Below are 20911 nucleotides of genomic sequence, written 5' to 3'. Positions count from 1 at the left end.
TACTGTTGAAGCCTGGCTTGGAAAGTTTTCAGCATTACTTTGCTAGCATGTGAGATGAGTGCAGTTGTTTGATAGTTTGACCATTCTTTGGCATTGCCTTTCTTTGGAATTGGAATGAAAACTGACCTTTTCCAGTCCTGTGGCCACTGCTGAGTTTTCCAAATTTGCTGGCATATTGAGTGCAGCACTTTCACAGCATCATCTTGTAGGATTTGAACTACCACAGCTGGAATTCTATCACCTCCACTAGCTTTGCTCATAGTGATGCTTCCTAAGGCCCACTTGATTTCAGAATGTCTGGCTCTTCATGATGTTCTTTTTTGTATTGTTCTTCTCTGTATTCTTGCCACCTCTTCTTAATATCTTCTGCTTCTGTTAGGTCCCTACCATTTTTGTCCTTTATTGTGCCCATCTTTGCATGAAATGTTCCCTTGGCATCTCTAATTTTCTTGAAGAGAGCTCTAGTCTTTCCCATTCTATTGTTTCCCTCTATTTCGTTGCACTGATCAATAAGGAAGGCTTTCTTATCTCTCCTTGCTATTCTTTGAAAGTCTGCATTCAAATGGGTATATTTTTCCTTTTCTCCCTTGCCGTTTGCTTCTCTTTTTTCTCAGCTGTTTGTAAGGCCTCCTCAGGCAACCATTTTGTCTTTTTGCATATTTCCTCCCCCCTTGGGGATGGTCTTGATCCCTGCCTCCTGTACAGTTTCATGAACCTCCATCCATAGTTCATCAGGCACTCTGTCTATCAGATCTAATCCCCTGAATCTATTTGTTACTTCCACTGTATAATTGTAAGGGATTTGATTTAGGTCATACCTGAATGGTCTAGTGGTTTTCCCTACTTTCCTCAATCTAAGTGTGAGTTTGGCAATAAGGAGTTCATACTCTGTGCCACAGTCAGCTCCCAGTCTTGTTTTTGCTGACTGTATAGAGTTTCTCCATCTTTGGCTGCAAAGAGTATACTCAGTCTGATTTCGATGTTGACCATCTGGTTATGTCCATGTGTAGTGTCTTCTCTCATGTTGTTGGAAGAGGGTGATTGCTATGACCAGTGTGTTCCCTTGGCAAACTCTATTAGCCTTTGCCCTGCTTCATTCTTTACTCCAAGGCCAACTTTGCCTGTTACTCCAGGTATTTCTTGACTCCCTACTTTTGCATTTCAGTCCCCTATAATGAAGATACCATCTTTTTTGGGTGTTAATTCTAGATGGCCTTGTAGGTCTTCATAGAACCATTCAACTTCAGTTTCTTCAGCATTACTGTTTGGGGCATAGACTTGGGTACTATGATACTGAATGGTTTGCCTTGGAAACAAACAGAGATCATTCTGTCATTTTTGAGATTGCATCCAAGTACTGCATTTTGGACTCTTTTTTTGACAATGATGGCTAGTCCATTTCTTCTAAGGGATTCCTGCCCACAGTAGTATATATAATGGTCACCTGAATTAAATTCACCCATTCCTGTCCATTTTAGTTCATTCATTCCTAAAATGTTGATGTACATTCTTGCCATCTCCTGTTTGACCACTTCCAAATTTGCCTTGATTCATGAACCTAACATTCCAGTCTCCTATGCAGTATTGTTCTTTATAGCATTGGACTTCACTTCCATCACCAGTCACATCCACAGCTGGGTGTTTTTTTTTTTTGGCTTTGGCTTTGGCTCCGTCTCTTAGTTCTTTCTGGAGTTCTTTCTCCACTGATCTCCAGTAGCATATTGGGCATCTACCGACCTGGGGAGTTCAGCTTTCAGTTTCCTACATTTTTGCATTTTCATACTGTTCATGGGTTTTCATACTGTTCATGCTATTCATGTAAACAAATTATCCTTCAATAAAAAATTAATATAATTAAAAAATTAATAACTTTGATTGAACTACAATGACAGGGAAATATGTTGACAAAAGGATCAAAGGCTGGGGAAGAGAGAACAAGTAGGATGCAAGTAGAATGGGAAAGAAGAGAAATGATTCTAAATTTAATTTAAATCTAGATTTCACAAAGAATGTTAATGTCATCCATTCATTTAGCCATTCAAAAATATTTAATGAGCATCTACTATGTGCCAAACACTATTTTAGAGAATACATCAGAGAAGAAAAAAGAGAAAAATTCCTTTTAAAATGGAATTTACATTTGATTGGATAAGACTGAAAAAAAAGTAAGAGTTTTATCAAGCAGTGCTAAGTGTTAGAAGAGAAATTAGGTGGAAAGTGCAGAAGAAATGAGAGGAACCAGGGATGTGAAGAGATTAATTGTTCTTTTAAAAAAAATATGATCAGGGACAACTCATCAAAAAGATATTTGGAAGTCATCTGTATGTCTTCTTTGGAGAAATGTCTGTTTAGGTTTTTTCCTACTTTTTGATTGGGTTGTTTGTTTTTCTGGTATTGAGTTTTATGAGCTGTTTGTATATTTTAGAAATTAATCCTTTGTCAATTGTTTCATTTGTTATTATTTTCTCCCATTATGAGGGTTGTCTTTTCACCTTGCTTATAGTTTCCTTTGCTGTGCAAAAGCTTTTAAGTTTAATCAGATCTCACTGTTTACTTTTGTTTTTATTTCCATTACTCTAGGAGGTGGGTCATAGAGAATCTTGCATTAATTTACGTCATCAAGTGTTCTGCCTATGTTTTCCTCTAAGTTTTACAGTGAAAATATGCTCAGCATCACTGATTATTAAAGAAATGAAACTCAAAATTACAATGAGATATTACTTCACACCAGTCAGAATGGCCCTCATCAAAAAGTCTACAAACAATAAACACTGGTGAGGATGTGGAGAAAGGGAATACTCTTGCACTGTTGGTGGGAATGTAAATTGATACAGCCACTATGGAAGACGGTATGGAGATTCCTTAAAAAACTAGGAATAAAAGCAATGTATGACCCAGCAATCTCACTCCTAGGTATATACCCTGAGCAAACCCAAATTAAAAAAGACTCATGTATCCCATTGTTCATTGCAGCACTATTTACAATAGCTAGAACATGGAAGCAACCTAGATGTCCATCGACAGATGAATGGATAAAGAAATTGTGGTATATATACACAATGGAATATTATTCAGCCATAAAAAGGAACACATTTGAGTCAGTACTAAATGAGGTGGATAAATCTAGAGCCTATTATACAGAGTGAAGTGAGTCAGAAAGAGAAAAATAAATTTTGTATACTAACACATATATACGGAATCCAGAAAAATGGTACTGAAGAATTTATTTGCAAGGCAGCAATGGAGAAACAGATATAGAGAATAGACTTATGGACATGGGGAGAGGGGAGGAGAGGGGGAGATGTATGGAGAGAGTAACATGGAAACTTACATTACCATGTGTAAAATAGATAGCCAATGGAAATTTGCTGTCTGGCTCAGGAAACTCAAACAGGAGCTCTGTATCAACCTAGAGGGGTGGGATGGGGAGGGAGATGGGAGGGAGGTTCAAAAGTGAGGGGATGCACGTACCTATGGCTGATTCATGTTGAGGTTTGATAGAAAACAACACATTTCTATAAAGAAATTATCCTTCAATTTAAAAATAAATCAATTAAAAAAAAAAAGACATTTGGAAAAAATAACCATGCAGAAATACCATAGGAAGCAGGCAAATGGGACCTGAAATAGAGTTGAAGGACAGAGGAAAAGCAATGAGGGAAAAGCAAGACCTGAAGTAAGTGTGTTCCCAACATTTTCACTAAACAGCATGGGACCAAGGAGACTGGAGAAAAGGAGGGAAAGTGGAGGAAAGTGGCCAGAAGCATGGCCAAGGATTAATCAGTGATGATGAGTAGGGGGTGCAGGCACTTATCTTTTTGGACATTGCATAAAATTAAAGGTCACTGATATTTTGAACAGAGAAGTGACATGATTTCACACTGATCTTCATTCTGCCCTCTCTTTTGCGAATAGGCTGTAGGAGAACAAATTCAGAAATAGAAAAACTTCATATGAGCATTTTGCTGTAACAGGTGAGAGAAGTTAGCAACAAACATGGTGGGAAGAATTCAGACTCTGGATAATAATCAGGCATAATTAAATCCTGCTACCTGCCGTGACTATGCATATTTACTTCTTGAAGTTGGAAGCAATGGTAATAAACATATGTCCTCTGTGATTTTGAATAGGAAAATTCAGCTCTATGTCATGCCTGTGTTGAGTGTAACTGGCAGACTGTTTTGAATAAGATTTACTATCATTTCTCATCCTGTAATCTCCAGAAAAACAGTTTTATTTCACAAAGTTGTAGGATCACTTTTATTAATAGTTTCATACAAACTAAAGCAGACTTTGCAGATGCTGATTCATCCTACAAAAACAGTTTGTCTTCCTCAAAGTTTAACTCTTGGTTTAAATATCCTCCCTCTCTCTATTTAAAAAAATAATTTGCTTATTTTAATTGGAGGGTAATCACTCTACAATATTGTGGTGATTTTTGCCGTACTTTCTTTTATCTGCTATGGCACCTATGCATTATAGTGTTTGCTGATTAAAACATCTGTCTTCCTCTTAGCCAATAGCCCTTTCCATGGAATGAAATTTCTCCTGCTACTTCATTATACAGCTATTTGATAAACCAAATAATGATGAATGTTTCTAGTCATATTGAAAAGGTACAGTGTCTCACAAACATATGAAACACCATCATTTTCACAAACTCAGATGCCTGTTATCCTAAATCTTTTCATATGAACTCTCTCTTCAGTGGAAGGTTTGCATTTATCTCTGTTTATTAAAGATCTGTAGCTGAAATAATTCAGGTAAGGCACTTAGATCTGCATATGGCACAAGAAAGTTCTCCCTCCCCCCACTGGTCTGTCATAATGACTATATTCATTATACTCGCCTTTTTTAGAATGGTTGAAAGAATAGATGTTGTAAGTGGAGTACTTTAGACAATCAACATTTATTTCTTTGAATGTATTTTTTCTTTAAATGTTTATTTTAATTCAGATTCAACCTTCTTACTGTGAAAATCATTCATATTACTGTTGTGCCAATATTTTTGTCAATTCTTTCCAAATTCTTTCACTCTCTAAATTTATAGAATTGCATGATGGTACTAGATAGTACTCCACTAAGTAGAGTAGGATTTTCCAACAGTTTTCACATATTATGATACATAGTTATTTCTATCTACTATTACTTATAGTGGTAATAGTATTGCTATTCACTTGTTACTTTCTTAATAAATAAAAAGCACATTTGAACAATTATAACTAGAGTATTCAAATAGAAAAGACAAATGGATATTGTTGAAAAGATTTTTAAATCTAAAGCAGAGAATATATCAGACTATATATAAAAGTAAAGAGGAAAGAGCACAGAAATAAATATATAGAGATGATGAGTGAGTGGAGTACATTAAGAAGGTGTGATGGAATTTTAACTAGATGTGAAAATAGATGGAACTAGGTTATGAAACTGTGAAAAACACCTGCCATAACGAAGACAGCATTACTGAAGCCCCTGTCCCTCTGGAAGAAGGCATCATAGTACAGACAAGCTAGAGCTAGAGATGGCAAAGCAGGTATAAGAAAGCTTCCTAGGTCCTCCACCCTCCTCCCTTATGAGATCCAGCTTTTAAAAATCCAGTTTTTCCTTTAAAACAATTAGTTGAATTAACTCCAATGTTATACTACATAAGACAAGTAGGAATTTAAAAGTAGGAAGGGTCTAAAAAGGAATGCCCTAGAATCCTCTTCTACCTTGCCCATTGAGCATGAATTAAAACTACATCTGTCAAAGTATTTTTCACTTCATGTTTATGTAGAATCAAAATATTCCCAATTCCTTTCCTCTTCTATCTTTCCCTCTTTCATAACTGACTTCAATAACCTTCCTCTTTATGCACCCACAAGAAAACAACAGCCATGTTCCCCAAAGAAAAACAAATGTACTAAATTGACTGAGAATTTTTCAGCAAAATGAACTCCTTCAAAAAAGATAGCTAAAACTAGAAAATGATACATGTGGGTGGATTATACTCCTTGGTGTCCTGAAATACTTTAATCATTTGGAGATCTGCTTCTGAGCATTTTATTTGAAACAAGAAGTTGCATTGTGTTTTTCTTGTCTATATCACACTAATACACTAAGGTATTGCAAATGGGCATGCACCTGACAACTGATTCATTCCCCATTGGGAAAATGCATGGCACCTAAAAATGTCTACACTAAGGACAAGCAAATCCTGGCTCCAGGTCAGATTTATAGTGTCTGATCAGGTATCAGGGGATTCTGTTCTCAAGTGTAAGAATAAACTATGTTGAGAAGCATAGTCCTCATGCAAGCATTTCCTTTTCTTTGAGTCCAAAGCAAACTTTTATATATTAATACTAATGAGGCTGCACTCTTGCTCACTTCCTTTTTATTCAGATATTATAAATCACACATTAAAGAAACATTAGACTACAGTACAACCTTCAAATTGTTTCTCATTTTTGCCTGGCTTTTACATTTTTACAGTTGAGTAGAACTATTCTATAATACCTGTCTTTGAGTTTCCTTCTCCTGGATAAACTTATAAATGTAACTACCTGCAGATACATCAGGTAATCAATATCCTCTAGGCTGGATTTGAAGATAAAACTACCTTGTATCAAATTTTACTCTGCAACATTTGCTATTACAGGGAGGTAGGGAGATAGGTGTATACACACACACACACACACACACACACACACACACACACACACATATATATATAGAGAGAGAGAATTTCATTTCCATAAAGAATATGGAGTAAGTCTTACATCAGAACTTTGCTATACTGCAACACTGGAACCCAGAAGTTAAAGTCTAAAGTTTCCCACCAGAAATTAAGAGCATAAAGCAACTCAATAAATGAATTATATTAGAAGTCCTTCATTTTTGTGGAAATGAAAAAAATAGTTCTATATTTAAAACCAGAGTGTTTCATGTATTATACAATATGTATGTCTGTGTACTCAGTTTCTCAGTCATGTCCAGCTCTGTGACCCCACAGACTGTAGACCTCCAGGCTCCTCTGTCCATGGGATTTCCCAGGCAAGAATGTGGAGGGGGTTGCTACTTCCTTCTCCAGGGGATCTTCCTGTCCCAGGGATAGAACCCACATCTCCTGCTTGGCAGGCAGATTCTTTACCACTGAGCCACTTGGGAAGATTTAACGGCATATTAATCCACTAGCCATCAAAAAAGTTTCCAATTGTGTCCGATAATTTTCATGCTTTTTTCTTGTTGTTTATAATATGTAGTCCCATGATTTTCTGCAACATGTCTTGTCTTTCTTCCTAATTTGTAAACCCCTTGTTTACAAATAAGGTCATAAGGAAAATTTTCATCAACTATATCATAATCTCTAGTGGAATAAAATGACACGTTTAGTTCTTCGCAATTTCCTGCAGTTAAATTAATTGAATATATACATTTCTGTAATAGCAAATTTTAAGTCATTGATGGCATGAACCAAAAGTAACTTTTATTGATATATGCCTTGATATTTACTGTCAGATCATATGACTCAATATTCATCTGGTAAAAAATATACACACACACACACATACACACACACACACACACACACACACACACACACACACACACACACACACACATATATATATATATATCTTTGACAAACTATTTGCCAAAATTTAATTTGTCAACTTTAAACAATCTAACATATGATCATGTGAGTACGCTCTGTGATCATCACTTACCATTGGAGTTTGGAACCCTATGCTGCTTGGTATATGCAGTTTCATCATAATATTATTCAAGATTTACTATAGTTGAGGACGCCAATAGGAATACCTCCTTGGATAATTATCTAGACTTTATTCTGGGGCAGGCTTTCTCAAATTGTGAATCCAGATGACTGAAATAAGAATGAAATTGGTTACTTTATAAAAATTGAAATCCTCAGGCCCCACCCCAGATCATTTGGGCACAGATATCCACAAATTTGCAATGTTAACAAGCCCCTTGTGTGATTACTCAATGTCTAAAGCCTAAAATCCCTGCTGTATGACCGGAATTTCAGAGACTCATACGGGCACCTGTAAATGTGCTTGTGTAGAACCAAATCACTTTCTTCAAAAAACTTGCTATTCATTTTTGCATGTGGTCAAACATTATTTTAATTTTTTGTTTGGATGAAAAAAAATTAAAACAAAGAAAATCATCTTGTATACAGTCAGCACTTAACAGATATTTCTAATGCAATACAAATCCTGAGATTGATGTTAAATTTTAATGTACATTGTTTAATATTACAACCAGAACATATTCTCTTTTGTGTTCTGTTATATAATTTCAGAATATTTCTTTTTCAATTTATTTTTATTCAGTTCAGTTCAGTCACTTAGCCGTGTTCAACTCTTTGCAACCCCATGAATTGCAGCACACCAGGCCTCCCTGTCCGTCACCAACTCCTGGAGTCTACCCAAACCCATGCCCATTGAGTCGGTGATGCCATCCAGCCATCTCATCCTCTGTCGTCCCCTTCTCCTCCTGCCCCCAAGCCCTCCCACCATCAGGGTCTTTTCCAATGAATCAACTCTTCATATGAGGTGGCCAAAGTACTGGAGTTTCAGCTTCAACGTCAGTCCTTCCAATGAAAACCCAGGACTGATCTCCTTTAGGATGGACTGGTTGGATCTCCTTGCAGTCCAAGGGACTTTCAAGAGTCTTCTCCAACACCATAGTTCAAAAGCACCAATTTTTGGGCGCTCAGCTTTCTTCACAGTTCAACTCTCACATCCATACGTGACCACTGGAAAACCATAGCCTTAACCAGACAGACCCTTGTTGGCAAAACAATGTCTCTGCTTTTTAATACACTCTCTAGTTTGGTCATAGCTTTTCTTCCAAGGAGTAAGCATCTTTTAATTTCATGACTGCAGTCACCATCTGCAGTGATTTTGGAGCTCAAAAAAATAAAGTCTGATACTGCTTTCACTGTCTCCCCATCTATTTCCCATGAGGTGATGGGACCAGATGCCATGATCTTAGTTTTTTGAATGTTAAGCTTTAAGCCAACTTTTTCACTCTCCTCTTTCACTTTCATCAAGAAAAATCATTATTTTTATTAGTTGGAGGCTAATTACTTTACACTATTGTAGTGGTTTTTGCCATACACTGATATGAATCAGCCACAGATTTACATGTGTTCCCCATCCTGAACCCCCCTCCCCCCCACCTCCCTATATTTACCGTAGCACCACTGCTAGTTTTCTGAAATAAGTTACATATGAAATTTCCTCCCTGCCCCTTGGATTACAACATGTAGAACCTTAACCTCCACTGTCCATAAGACATGCTTGATACCTCCCATGAACACACAGAAGCATACAACAGGTCACTCCAAATTTTAGATGAGAGGTATCTCTCAACAATCTGAAATGAGTCTTAAGTGAAGTATGTAGCTTTTACTAGGTAACCAATTTCATCATTAATATTGTGACTGGCATATTTACTAAGATTTATGGGCTAACAGGATATTGAATCATATGTTTTTTAAGCATTTTCATACTATTGGATAGTTTGTCTTAATTTTTTCTTGCTATATACTTAGTAAATTTGTGCTTTATTTTTTAGAAAAGCTTCTTAAAAGGTTGCTAAAGGTCACTTAGTTATCAGGTTGGTATAAAAGCAATATGACTTTGGAATGTGAATTTTAAATCACTATAACTAGGCTCAAGCACATCTTTATTAATCAAAGTAGGAACAATTACAATCAACATATTTTTGCCAATGAGAAATAAGTTTACTTATTCCTAGTGTAAAGATCCATGCTTCAGGATTGAAAGAACTCTTGTAAAGCATCTGCTGGTTTTGGAAGCATCCTGCAAAAAGTTGTTGAGATGCCTGAAGAAGTGGTAGTCTGTTGGTGGGTGGTCTGGTAAAATCACCCAGATGAGGCAACTAAAATCACTCAGATGAGGCAAAACTTTGTAAACATATTTGTTTAACTTTTGAAGTGTTGGTTGTGCAACCTATGGTTGAGCATTGTTGTGGAGAAGAATTGGGCCCTTTCTGTTGACCAATTCTGGCTGCAGGCATTGCAGTTTTCAGTATGTATTATCACTTTGCAGAGCATACTTCACAGATGTAATGGTTTCACCAGGATTCAGAAGCTGTAGTGGATCAGATCAGCAGCAGACCACCAAACAGTGACCATGATTTTTTTTTTTTTTTTTTTTTTGGTGCAAGATTGGCTTTGGGAAGTGTTTTGGAACTTCTCGGTCCAACCACTGAGCTGGTCATTGTCAGTTGTATAAAATCCACTTTTCATCACATATCATAATCCAATTGAGAAATGGTTTGTTGTTATTGCATAGAAGAAGAAATGATGTCATTTCAAAATAATTTTCTGATTTGCAGTCAGGTCATGTTGTTCAGTTGCTCAGTCACCTCCAATTCTTTGTGACCTCATGGACTGCAGCACTCCAGGCTTCCCTGTCCTTCACTATCTCCCAGAGTTTGATCAAATTCATGTCCATAGAGACAATGATGCCATCCAACCATCTCATCCTCTGTTGCCCCCTTCTCCTCCTGCCTTCAGGTCTTCCCAGCAACAGAGACTTTTCTAGTGAGTCAACTCTTTGTATCAGGTGGCCAAACTATTGGAGCTTCAGCATCAGGCCTTCCAATGAGCATTTAGGGCTGATTTCCTTTAGGATTGACCGATTTGATCTCCTTGCAGTCTAAGGGACTCTCAAGAGTCTTCTCAAACACCACAATTCAAAAGTATCAATTCTGTGCTCAGCCTTCTTTATGGTCCAGCTTTCACATTCATACATGACTACTGGAAAGCATAGCTTTGACAAGACGGACTTTTGTCAACAATTGATGTCTCTGCTTTTTAATACAGTCTAGCTTTGTCACAACTTCTCTTTCAAGGAGCGAGTATCTTTTAATTTCATGGCTGCAATCACTGCCTGTAGTTATTTGAGAGAAAAAAATTTCCCCATATATTTGCCATGAAGTGATGGGACTGGATGCCATAATCTTTGTTTTTTGAATGTTAGGTTTTAAGCCAACTTTTCCACTCTCCTCTTTCACTTCCATCAAGAGGCTCTTTAGTTCCTCTTTGCTTTCTGTCATAAGGGTGGTATCATGCATATCTGAGGTTATTGATATTTTTCCCAGGAATATTGATTCCAGCTTGTGCTTCATCCATCCCAGCATTTCTCATGATGTACTCTGCATATAAGTTAAATAAGCAGGGTAACAATATACAGCCTTGACATACGCCCTTCCCAGTTTGGAACCAGTTTGTTGTTCTAGGTCCAGTTCTAACTGTTGCATCTTGATCTGCATATGGGTTTCTCAGGAGGCAGGTAAACTGGCCTGGTATTTCCATCTGTTGTTTCATAGAGTAAAAGAAGATGACACTTCAAAATGATTTTTTATTTGATTTGTGGTCGGTTCATGAGGCACCGACTTAATGAGCTTTTTCACCTTTCCAATTTTCTTCAAATGCTGAATGACTGTAGAATGGTCAATGCTGAGTTCTTCTGCAACTTTTTGTGTAGTTATAAGAGGATCAGCTTTGATGATATTCTCAATTGACCACTGACAGCCACTGTTCTCATCTTCAAGGCTCTTCTCCCCCTTGCAAATCTTCTTAAACTACCATAGCACTGTATGTTTGTTATCAGTTCCTGGGTCAAATGCATTACTGATGTTGTGAGTTGTCTCTGTTGTGAGTTGCTTTATAACTCATTTTGGATGTGAATAAAAACATCCCTCAAATTTGCTTTTGTCTAACATCATTTCTATAGTCTAGAATAAATATTAATATAAAATAAACAGCAAATAATAAGTCATTAGCCAAAAAAATAAATAAAGAAATAAATGCCCATTAAAATGACCACATTTACTTAAAAATTATTCCAATACCAAATGGCAAAGTTCAAAAATGCAGAACTACAATTATTTTTGCACCAACCTAATATAGAACAAAAATATATGCTCAGATTTAGAGAATTAACTTATGGTTATCAGTGGGGAAAGGTGGATGGGAGGGATAGACTGGGAGTTTGGGAATGACATGTAAAAAAGCAAAAGAGCTTTATCAATTAAAACAAAATAAAAAATAAAAAAGAATGGCTAAACAACAAAGTCCCACTGTATCGTATAGGGCCTGGAGAAGGAAATGGCAACCCACTCCAGTATTCTTGCCTGGAGAATCCTATGGACAGAGGAGCCTGATGGGCTACAGTCCATGGGGTTGCACAGAGTTGACCATGACTGAAGCAACTTAGCACATGCATGGTATAGGGAACTATGTTCAACATCCAGTAATAAAGCAAAATGAGAAAGAATATAAAAAATATATATACATATATATATGTTATGTGTAACTAAATCACTTTGCTGTAGACCAGAAACTAATACAATATTGTAAATCAATACTACTTCAATAAAAAATAAATTTTAAAGTAAGATTCCTAGATAAAAGATTATAATGATTTCAGATTTGATAGATACTGCCTAATTTTTCTTCATCCCTACCAAGGTTTTGCCAGACCATAAATGACCAGCTTTAAATAAAAAAAAAAAAAAAAAAAATTCCAGTCTAAGAGTCAAACATTATATTATACAGTGATATCTATTATCTATTGGCTTTTTTTTTTAATATTAGAGGGTTAACTTTTAATATTAGTTTCTTTTGCTATTTGGAAGGCAGTCATTCATTGTTTAAAAATATCACTGCCAGTGATTAGCCAGGAAACAGAGAAATGGGATTACTAATACCCTACATCTGATCATTCTATCCTCATTAAATAATTTAGTTCTTTCTGTTTTCTCTATTATGTCCAGGATTAGTGAACTGACAGGTATAGTTGCTTTTCCTTAAAGAGAAGACTCTCTGAAGAGAGGGTGCCTTTTGTTGGGGAAGTAAGCAGGGATGGGTATGTAAATCTGACTGTTCAGATTACTGCCTCAATTTGCTAGAAGCACATTTTCTCAAAATATATGCCAGACTACCTAGAGTTTAAGAGCTTGAGAAATGTACAGACAACTGCTCCAGACCTATTGAATTAGAATCTCTGGAAAGTCAGGGTAGGAATCTACATTTTAACATTGCCCATATGCAGACTATAATTTGAACACCAATACTTTGAGTGGGAAAAAAAAATAAAGAGAACCAATTGATATGTTATCATTAGATTTTGCATTCAAGAAGTAAATTGAACAAATAATTTGAAATGCTTACTCTAGACCACAGTTTTGTTTTGTTTTTGTTTTTTGTAAAAAGGACTGTTAAGATGTATAATTTAAAGAGGAAATATACATTAAGACTGAATACACTACTTCTCAATGTCCTTTGCACAATTTAATCAGCTGCAATTGCCCTGCTTAGATAAAACTGGAAAGGCTCAACATAAAAGAGTTGTTTTGCTTGTTCTATGTAATCACTATAAACAAGCACAGCAGGTAGGTCCCTGAAACAGTTGTGAGCCTGAAAAGGAAAGGTTTAAAAATAGTAAAGACAATTTTCATACAAATGTGAGGTGTTACTTCTCACTCTTTACAGCGAATGACTGTCCATGTCTCTTTATATTCAATGTTACTGATTTTAGAAACCTCATAATACCTGTTGACATATTTAAAAAATGAACTTTTTTTCTTTTCTTACGTCTCTGAAGGTAAAATTAACTGCTTAATTCACAGCAGTTATGCTTGGCAATATTTAACATGAGGTAGAGCTTATGTCTTCCGATTGGTACTTCTAAACTTTTCTTTGTAGATGCACAGAATAAAAAATACTTCATAATGTAGTCCATAATAAGAGAAAGTAATAATATGTGGCCGTTAAAAGCCTCTGTGTGGAAGACAACTGTGTTTTATTTAAAATACATGTTTTTGTATTTATAAAGTAGTCTATCTTCTTTAATCTTCAAATAGTAGATGGAAGGGCTGACAAAAATCTGGGACCTGTGTTACCCGAAACATTCTTCAAGCACTCTGGATTACAGAAGTTCAAGAGAAGGAGGGAAGCTTAATGATCTCTGACAAAAAGAATTATTACTCTTTTACTTGATGTAACACGAATTATATATCATATTCACATGCTTAATATGTTCTGCCTATACCCTGCTCTTGATGATCCAGGGATTTTTCAGAGCAGCAGAGCAATTAGCAACACAGATTCTTTATCAATTAATCTGCTTAAATCTGCTCCCATTAGTACCCTTTATTCTTAGCCTCCATAAGGGTAAAAAGGCAACAATTTAATTAGTAGAAATTTCCTCACAGTAAACACATGTAATGGTTTCTTTACCATAAAGAACTTTTGTGGTCTGGAAAAAGCAAATGAAGAATGAAAGGGGGTAGTCTATTAAAGGGTGTGAAAAGCCCTATGAGATCAAGCTGTTCATTCTTTGCACAGACAGGGAAGTAATGGGGCCTTAAGCAGGCCTGAAACTGACCTGATCCTCCCCAAGCAGAGTATAATCATATTACCCCGTGATTTTGATTGAAGTAATTTCTTTTTGGTTAGTAGATAATTAGTTATAAAATATTTGAATATACTTTTTGAAACAATTGCAACCTGGATAGTATTTTAAATTTATATTCTGTTAGGTTATTTTCTTCACAACTGAACAGCAATGTAGAATACAAAGGTTGTTCCCCACTTTCAACTCACTTTATTTTATTTGGGGTTTTGGAAAAATTTCAGGGTTGAAAAAAGATCCTAGTACATTATATGATACTCTGTTCATATTCTTTTCGAGAGAAAGGATATTTGCAGTTATTCAAGAGATTCATTAGAAATGATTGCTAATAAAATGTTTTATGAAAATGTTAGTTAAATATATTTTATTATATGCCTTAAAAAAGTGGGCATTAAATGTGAATCAAGTGACTTTATTTAGTTTTTATTTTTAGAGAAACATTATTGTAAAAACATTTCCAACTTTAAAATGTTAAGAAACTTAAAAAATTTAAGATAGGAAATTTTATGTTGCTAAAAGATAAATTGGGTACTGGCATATTTTGCCTTGGAGTACGGACTGAAGCAGGGCAAAAGCTAATAGAGTTTTCCCAAGAGAAGGCACTGGTCATAGCAAACACCCTCTTCCAACAACACAAGAGAAGACACTACACACATAGACATCACCAGATGGTCAAAACTGAAATCAGATCGATTATGTTCTTTGCAGCCAAAGATGGAGAAACTCTATACAGTCAGCAAAAATAAGACTGGGAGCTGACTGTGGCTCAGATCATAAACTCCTTATTGCCAAATTCAGGCTTAAACTGAAGAAAGTAGGGAAAACCACTAGACCATTTAGGTATGACCTAAATCAAATCCCTTATGACTATACAGTGGAAGTGAGAAACAGATTTAAGGGACTAGATCTAATAGACAGAGAGCCTGATGAACTAACTATGGGCGGAGGTTCGCAACATTGTACAGGAGACAGGGATCAAGACCATCCCCATGGAAAAGAAATGAAAAAAGGCAAAATGGTTGTCTGAGGAGGTCTTACAAATAGCTGTGAAATGAAGAGAAGCAAAAAGCAAAGGAGAAAAGGAAAGATATTCCCATCTGAATGCAGAGTTCCAAAGAAAAGCCAGGAGAGATAAGAAAGCCTTTCCCAGCGATCAATGCAAAGAAATAGAGGAAAACAATAGAATGGGAAAGACTAGAGATCTCTTCAGGAAAATTAGAGATACCAAGGGAACATTTCATGCAAAAATGGGCTCAATAAAGGACAGAAATTATATGGACCTAACAGAAACAGAAGATATTAAGAAGAGGTGGCAAGAATACACAGAAGAACTGTACAAAAAAGATCTTCATGACCCAGATAATCACAATGGTGTGATCACTCACCTAGAGCCAGACAACCTGGAATGTGAAGTCAAGTGGGCCTTCGAAAGCATCACTACGAGCAAAGCTAATGGATGTGATGGAATTCCAGTTGAGCTATTACAAATCCTGAAAGATGATGCTATGAAAGTGCTGCACTCAATATGCCAGCAAATTTGGAAAACTCAGCAGGACTGAAAGACCACAGGACTGGAAAAGGTCAGTTTTCATTACAGTCCCAAAGAAAGGCAATCCCAAAGAATGCTTAAACTACCACACAATTGCACTCATCTCACACTCTTGTAAAGTAATACTCAAAATTCTCCAAGCCAGGCTTCAGCAATATGTGAACCAAGAACTTCCAAATGTTCAAGCTGGTTTTAGAAAAGGCAGAGGAACCAGAGATCAAATTGCCAATATCCACTGGATCATCAAAAAAGCTAGAGAGTTCCAGAAAACATCTGTTTATGCTTTATGGACTATGCCAAATCCTTCAACTGTGTGGATCATAATAAACTGTGGAAAATTCTGAAAGAGATGGGAATACCAGACCACCTGACCTGCCTCTTGAGAAACCTGTATGCAGGTCAGGAAGCAATAGTTAGAACTGGACATGGAACAACAGACTGGTTCCAATAGGAAAAGGAGTATATCAAGGCTGTATATTGTCACCCTGCTTATTTAACTTATATGCAGAGTACATCATGAGAAACGCTGGGCTGGAAGAAGCACAAGCTGGAATCAAGATTGCTGTGAGAAATCTCAATAACCTCAGATATGCAAATGACACCACCCTTATGGCAGAAAGTGAAGAGGAACGAAAGAGCCTCTTGAAGAAAGTGAAAGATGAGAGTGAAAACGTTGGCCTAAAGCTTAACATTCAGAAAACTAAGATCATGGACTCTGGTCCCATCACCTCATGGCAAATAGACGGGGAGACAGTGGAAACAGTGTCAGACTTTATTTTTGGGGGCTCCAAAATCACAGCAGATGGTGACTGCAGTCATGAAATTAAAAGACGCTTACTCCTTGGGAGGAAAGTTATGACCCACCTAAATAGCATATTAAAAAGCAGAGACATTACTTTGCCAACAAAGGTCCATCTAGTCAAGGCTATGGTCTTTCCAGTGGTCATGTACGGATGTGAGAGTTGGACTGTAAAGAAACCTGAGTGCCGAAAAATTGGTGCTTTTGAACTATGGTGTTGGAGAAGACTCTTGAAAGTCCCTTGGACTGCAAGGAGACCCAACCAGTCCATCCTAAAGGAGATCAGTCCTGGGTGTTCATTAGAAGGACTGATGCTGTTAGAAGGACTGATGCTGAAGCTGAAACTCCAGTACTTTGGCCACCTCATGGGAAGAGTTGACTCATTGGAAAAGACCCTGATGCTGGGAGGGCTTGGGGGTAGGAGGAGAAGGGGACGACAGAGGACGAGATGGCTGGATGGCATCACCGACTCTATGGGCATGAGTTTGAGTAAACTTCTGGAGTTTGTGATGGACAGGGAGGTCTGGCGTGCTGCAATTCATAGGGTCCCAAAGAGTCAGACATGACTGAGCAACTGAACTGAACTGAACTGAACTGAGCTGAATTGAACGGTTTCATTTTCACTTAGGGGATGAGGCCTTCAGGCTCTGAAAATCAGCTGCCAATCTTGTCAACTTCTGACCACAGAGCTAATTTAAAAAGAAAATCCTTTACCATATCTAGTCTGGTTTTAGTTGGGAGAAATAAATATTCCTGGCAATAATGAGCAACACCTTGGAAGTAAAAGGAGTCCCCAGAAAAGATGCAAAGGATGCTCTGCTCCCAAGTTTCAGAGTCACTCCCAAAGATAAACAAGGAAGCAGTTCCCTCAGAGCTGGCAGCAACGTTAGGACCCAAGCTGCAAATGAAGTGTGCCCACATTTCTGTACAGCAATATTTGGGGGGTGCCCATCCAACATGAATTCTCAGGACGCAATAACAAGTTGAACGAGAAGGCACTAGCTGTCCCTGGGTTGGAAAGGATCTACAAGAAATGGGTACCTGAAAGCAAATTCACAAGTCCCAATTCAAAGATTGAATTCTTACAACTTTTTTTACCTGCCAATCTGAATTTGGAAAGGAAGGGACAACATGAAATTGTACCTCTGTCTCTCAATCAGGCACTACAGTAGAGATCTGGGAGAGCTGACTCTGGTAAGAATTTTTCCCTTTGCTGGTGTCTGCCACTTTTCCCAGGATCCTGTGTCTGCAGGCTCTGAATGAGCTGGATGAAGGAGTAGGTCTCATTGTGGCCACCTGCAGAAGAGGAAAAGTCATTTTCCTCCTACCCTTTGTGGTAAATGCTTGGCTGAGACCCCTTTCTCTCTAGGATACTTGGTAAGGGTAAAAGCTTATGTAGTTAAAAATTCTCCTCTGAAGGCACTGTAATTCAAGACTATCTTTGGTAAAATTAACCTGATTGTTCAGCTTTAAAATAACATTTTACTCACCTGAGGCTCCACACTGGGTCCTGTTCAGTTTCAGTCAGACCCAGTCTGACCCCAGATCCAGACTGATTTTGAAGTCTGAAAAAAGAAATGCTCAAATAAAGTGTGAAAACTCATAAAGCAAATCTGCAGAGTCAGGATCCAGAGAGACCTCCAGAGGTAGCAAGAAAGCAGTGAGCTCAAGAAGCTCCACAGACCTCTGTGTCAGGAACAAGGAAGTTGTAGCAGATAGAAGAGGGGCTTGCTTATCACAGGGTATTTTCATTTAGGGAATGGCAGGGGTCTATCAGGATGATTGTCTCACTGGTGCTGATCTGACTGGGTGACTCCGGATTCACTGGTTTAAGATTCTGTTTCTTGGAGAGCCGATACTCTGAGTCTCGGTTTGGTGCTGTGGGGCTTACATAAGCGACTCCATTTTGGGTCTGCTGTCTTCTTTTTAACAGTGCGCAATCAAACTTTGTTTAGAGACTTTCCTGATTAGATAGGATCAAAATTTTAAACTCAAAGATTTACTATTGTGGGTACACTTATTTGGACTTATATGTCAGGAAAGTAAAGACATGAACATATTCTGCTAGGATTAGTCCTTACTTCATATTTTCATATGTTGGGATAATTTAAAATAGTTGAGTTTTGTGTTTTTACATGCATAGTTGTTGAATTAAATGTAGTACTTCAGTAAATTTTTGAAAGAAGGTTATTTTTCCTTTAGTTCTCCTACTTACGATTTTTTGCTAGATGATTCTGAACTGTAAGCCGCATGCTGTTCAGAAATGAGTTTGAGGTTTGGGATCAAACACACCTGCTCTAATGCTGACTTTGCCACTTAAACTTGTAAAAACAGGGACAGGCTATTTAATTTTTCTGAATTTCAATTTCCCCCTGTATAAAGTGGAGATAATAATATCCAAGGATTAAAAGATTTTGGTTAAATGTAAGAAATATGTAACTGCTAATTTTCTAAACACAATAAATATTAGTTCTCTTTCCTCCTATACCTCGGTAGAGACCTCATTTCGGGCACTTTTGTATATCCAGCTTTTAGCATAATACCCTTCCCTGTGGCATACAAAACTAAATTCTGTTGGTAACTGTTTTTTGGAAAAAATAAGCTTTTAAAGAATAAACCTTATATAAAAATCATATTTTAGCATATCTCTTACCTGACAGCTGAGGGATATTTTAAACAAAATTTAAATGAAGTAATGTTTATTAAAGATAAAGGTTTTATTCATTTTATTTTTGTGACAGTGTTCTATATAATTAGAAAATAATTAGCATTGTTTGGTATTTTGCTTGTTTACTCTGCTTTCTTGGATTATTCTATTTAAAATAAATGTGTGATGCTTATAAAAGTATTTGTCTAGGAGATATTAAAACTGATGCTCTGTTACCACAACTGATTCTAACCAAAAGAAACTAGTAAAGAACTATGAACTTTCAGTGATCTAAAGATGCCAGAGCTTTATGGGAACTAGCTGAAGACTTTTCTGATTATTGCATTTAAATTGTGCAATGACTTAACACATGAAATTCAATCCAGGGAGCTGGTTCTTTATCCTTAGTTAGCATAACTTGCTTGAAACTACCACCAGCCCCAGCCAACTCTCTCCCTGTTTCTTGCACCACTAAGTGGGGCCAGCACTTAAAATCCTGGGTTTCTTTCCCTGAATCAGTGGAACTACACAGCACACATCACTGCCAGGCAATTCCTTGCCTGGGAAGTTTACACACTCAGACACTTGTTTTAATGCTATTTTATTTTATTTTTTTTAACTCTGGTGATCTTTGCTTTATTATTTTAAATTATTTTTAAAAATGGTTAAAAATCACATGACTACAGGAGTGCGTACTTGGAAAATGAGATGATCTTTTACATTAGTAAAAGCTATGCCTCCCAACTGGCTAGCTGTGAGCCCCCTATAGCATCTGAGCAATTGAAATTTGTCTGGTCAGGTTGAGATGCACTAGAAGTGTAAAATACACAGATTTCTGAAAACAGTAAACACACACACATGCATTGTAAAAATCTTAATATTTTATACTGATTGCATGTTGAAGTGATGATAATTTGGTATTTTGGATACATTGGTTAAATAAATACATGATTAAAATCAGTTTTACTTCATTTCACTTTTAAAATATGACTCATAAAATATCTGAACTTACATATGTGGCTTCCAGGTCTTCCCTGGTGGCTCAGATAGTAAAGAATCTGCCTGCAATGCAGAAGACCTGCCTGGCTTCTATCCATGGGTCAGGAAGATCCGCTGAAGAAGGGAGTGGCAACCTACTCCAGTATTCTGGCCTGGAGAATCCCATGGACAGAGGAGCCTGGAGGACTCCAGTCTACGGGGGTCACAAAGAGTTGGACATGACTGACCGACTAACACACAGAGACATGTCATATGGCTTCCATGCTTCTATCGGATAGTCCTGGTATAGATGTCAACTTGCCAATTGTGTTTTTCTGCTCATTAACTAAGATATCATCCCCAGCTATTAAGCTGAAGGGCAGTAAAGTAAGATTGATAGAAATACGATGAATAATTGTTATCTGGAATTCTTGGCTAAAAGAAAGGAAAAAGAAGAAGAAAAGCAGCTGATAATCCTTGCA

General features: G+C 37.0%; 1 protein-coding gene across 1 annotated transcript in view; it reads left to right on the top strand.

Annotated features, from left to right (window-relative positions):
- The window catches only part of PCDH9 (protocadherin 9), a 202952-nt gene extending 182377 nt beyond the window's left edge, over positions 1–20575 (top strand). Inside the window, exon 3 of the mRNA XM_065901912.1 lies at positions 20479–20575. Within this exon, the coding sequence (XP_065757984.1) occupies positions 20479–20568 (90 nt within the window). The 3' untranslated portion in view covers positions 20569–20575. The remainder of the gene's footprint in view (positions 1–20478) is intronic.
- Positions 20576–20911: the final 336 nt, after the last annotated feature.

Source organism: Muntiacus reevesi, chromosome 11, assembly GCF_963930625.1.
Source record: "Muntiacus reevesi chromosome 11, mMunRee1.1, whole genome shotgun sequence".
Taxonomy (NCBI): Eukaryota; Metazoa; Chordata; class Mammalia; order Artiodactyla; family Cervidae; genus Muntiacus; species Muntiacus reevesi.
This window is presented reverse-complemented; position numbering and strand designations above follow the sequence as displayed.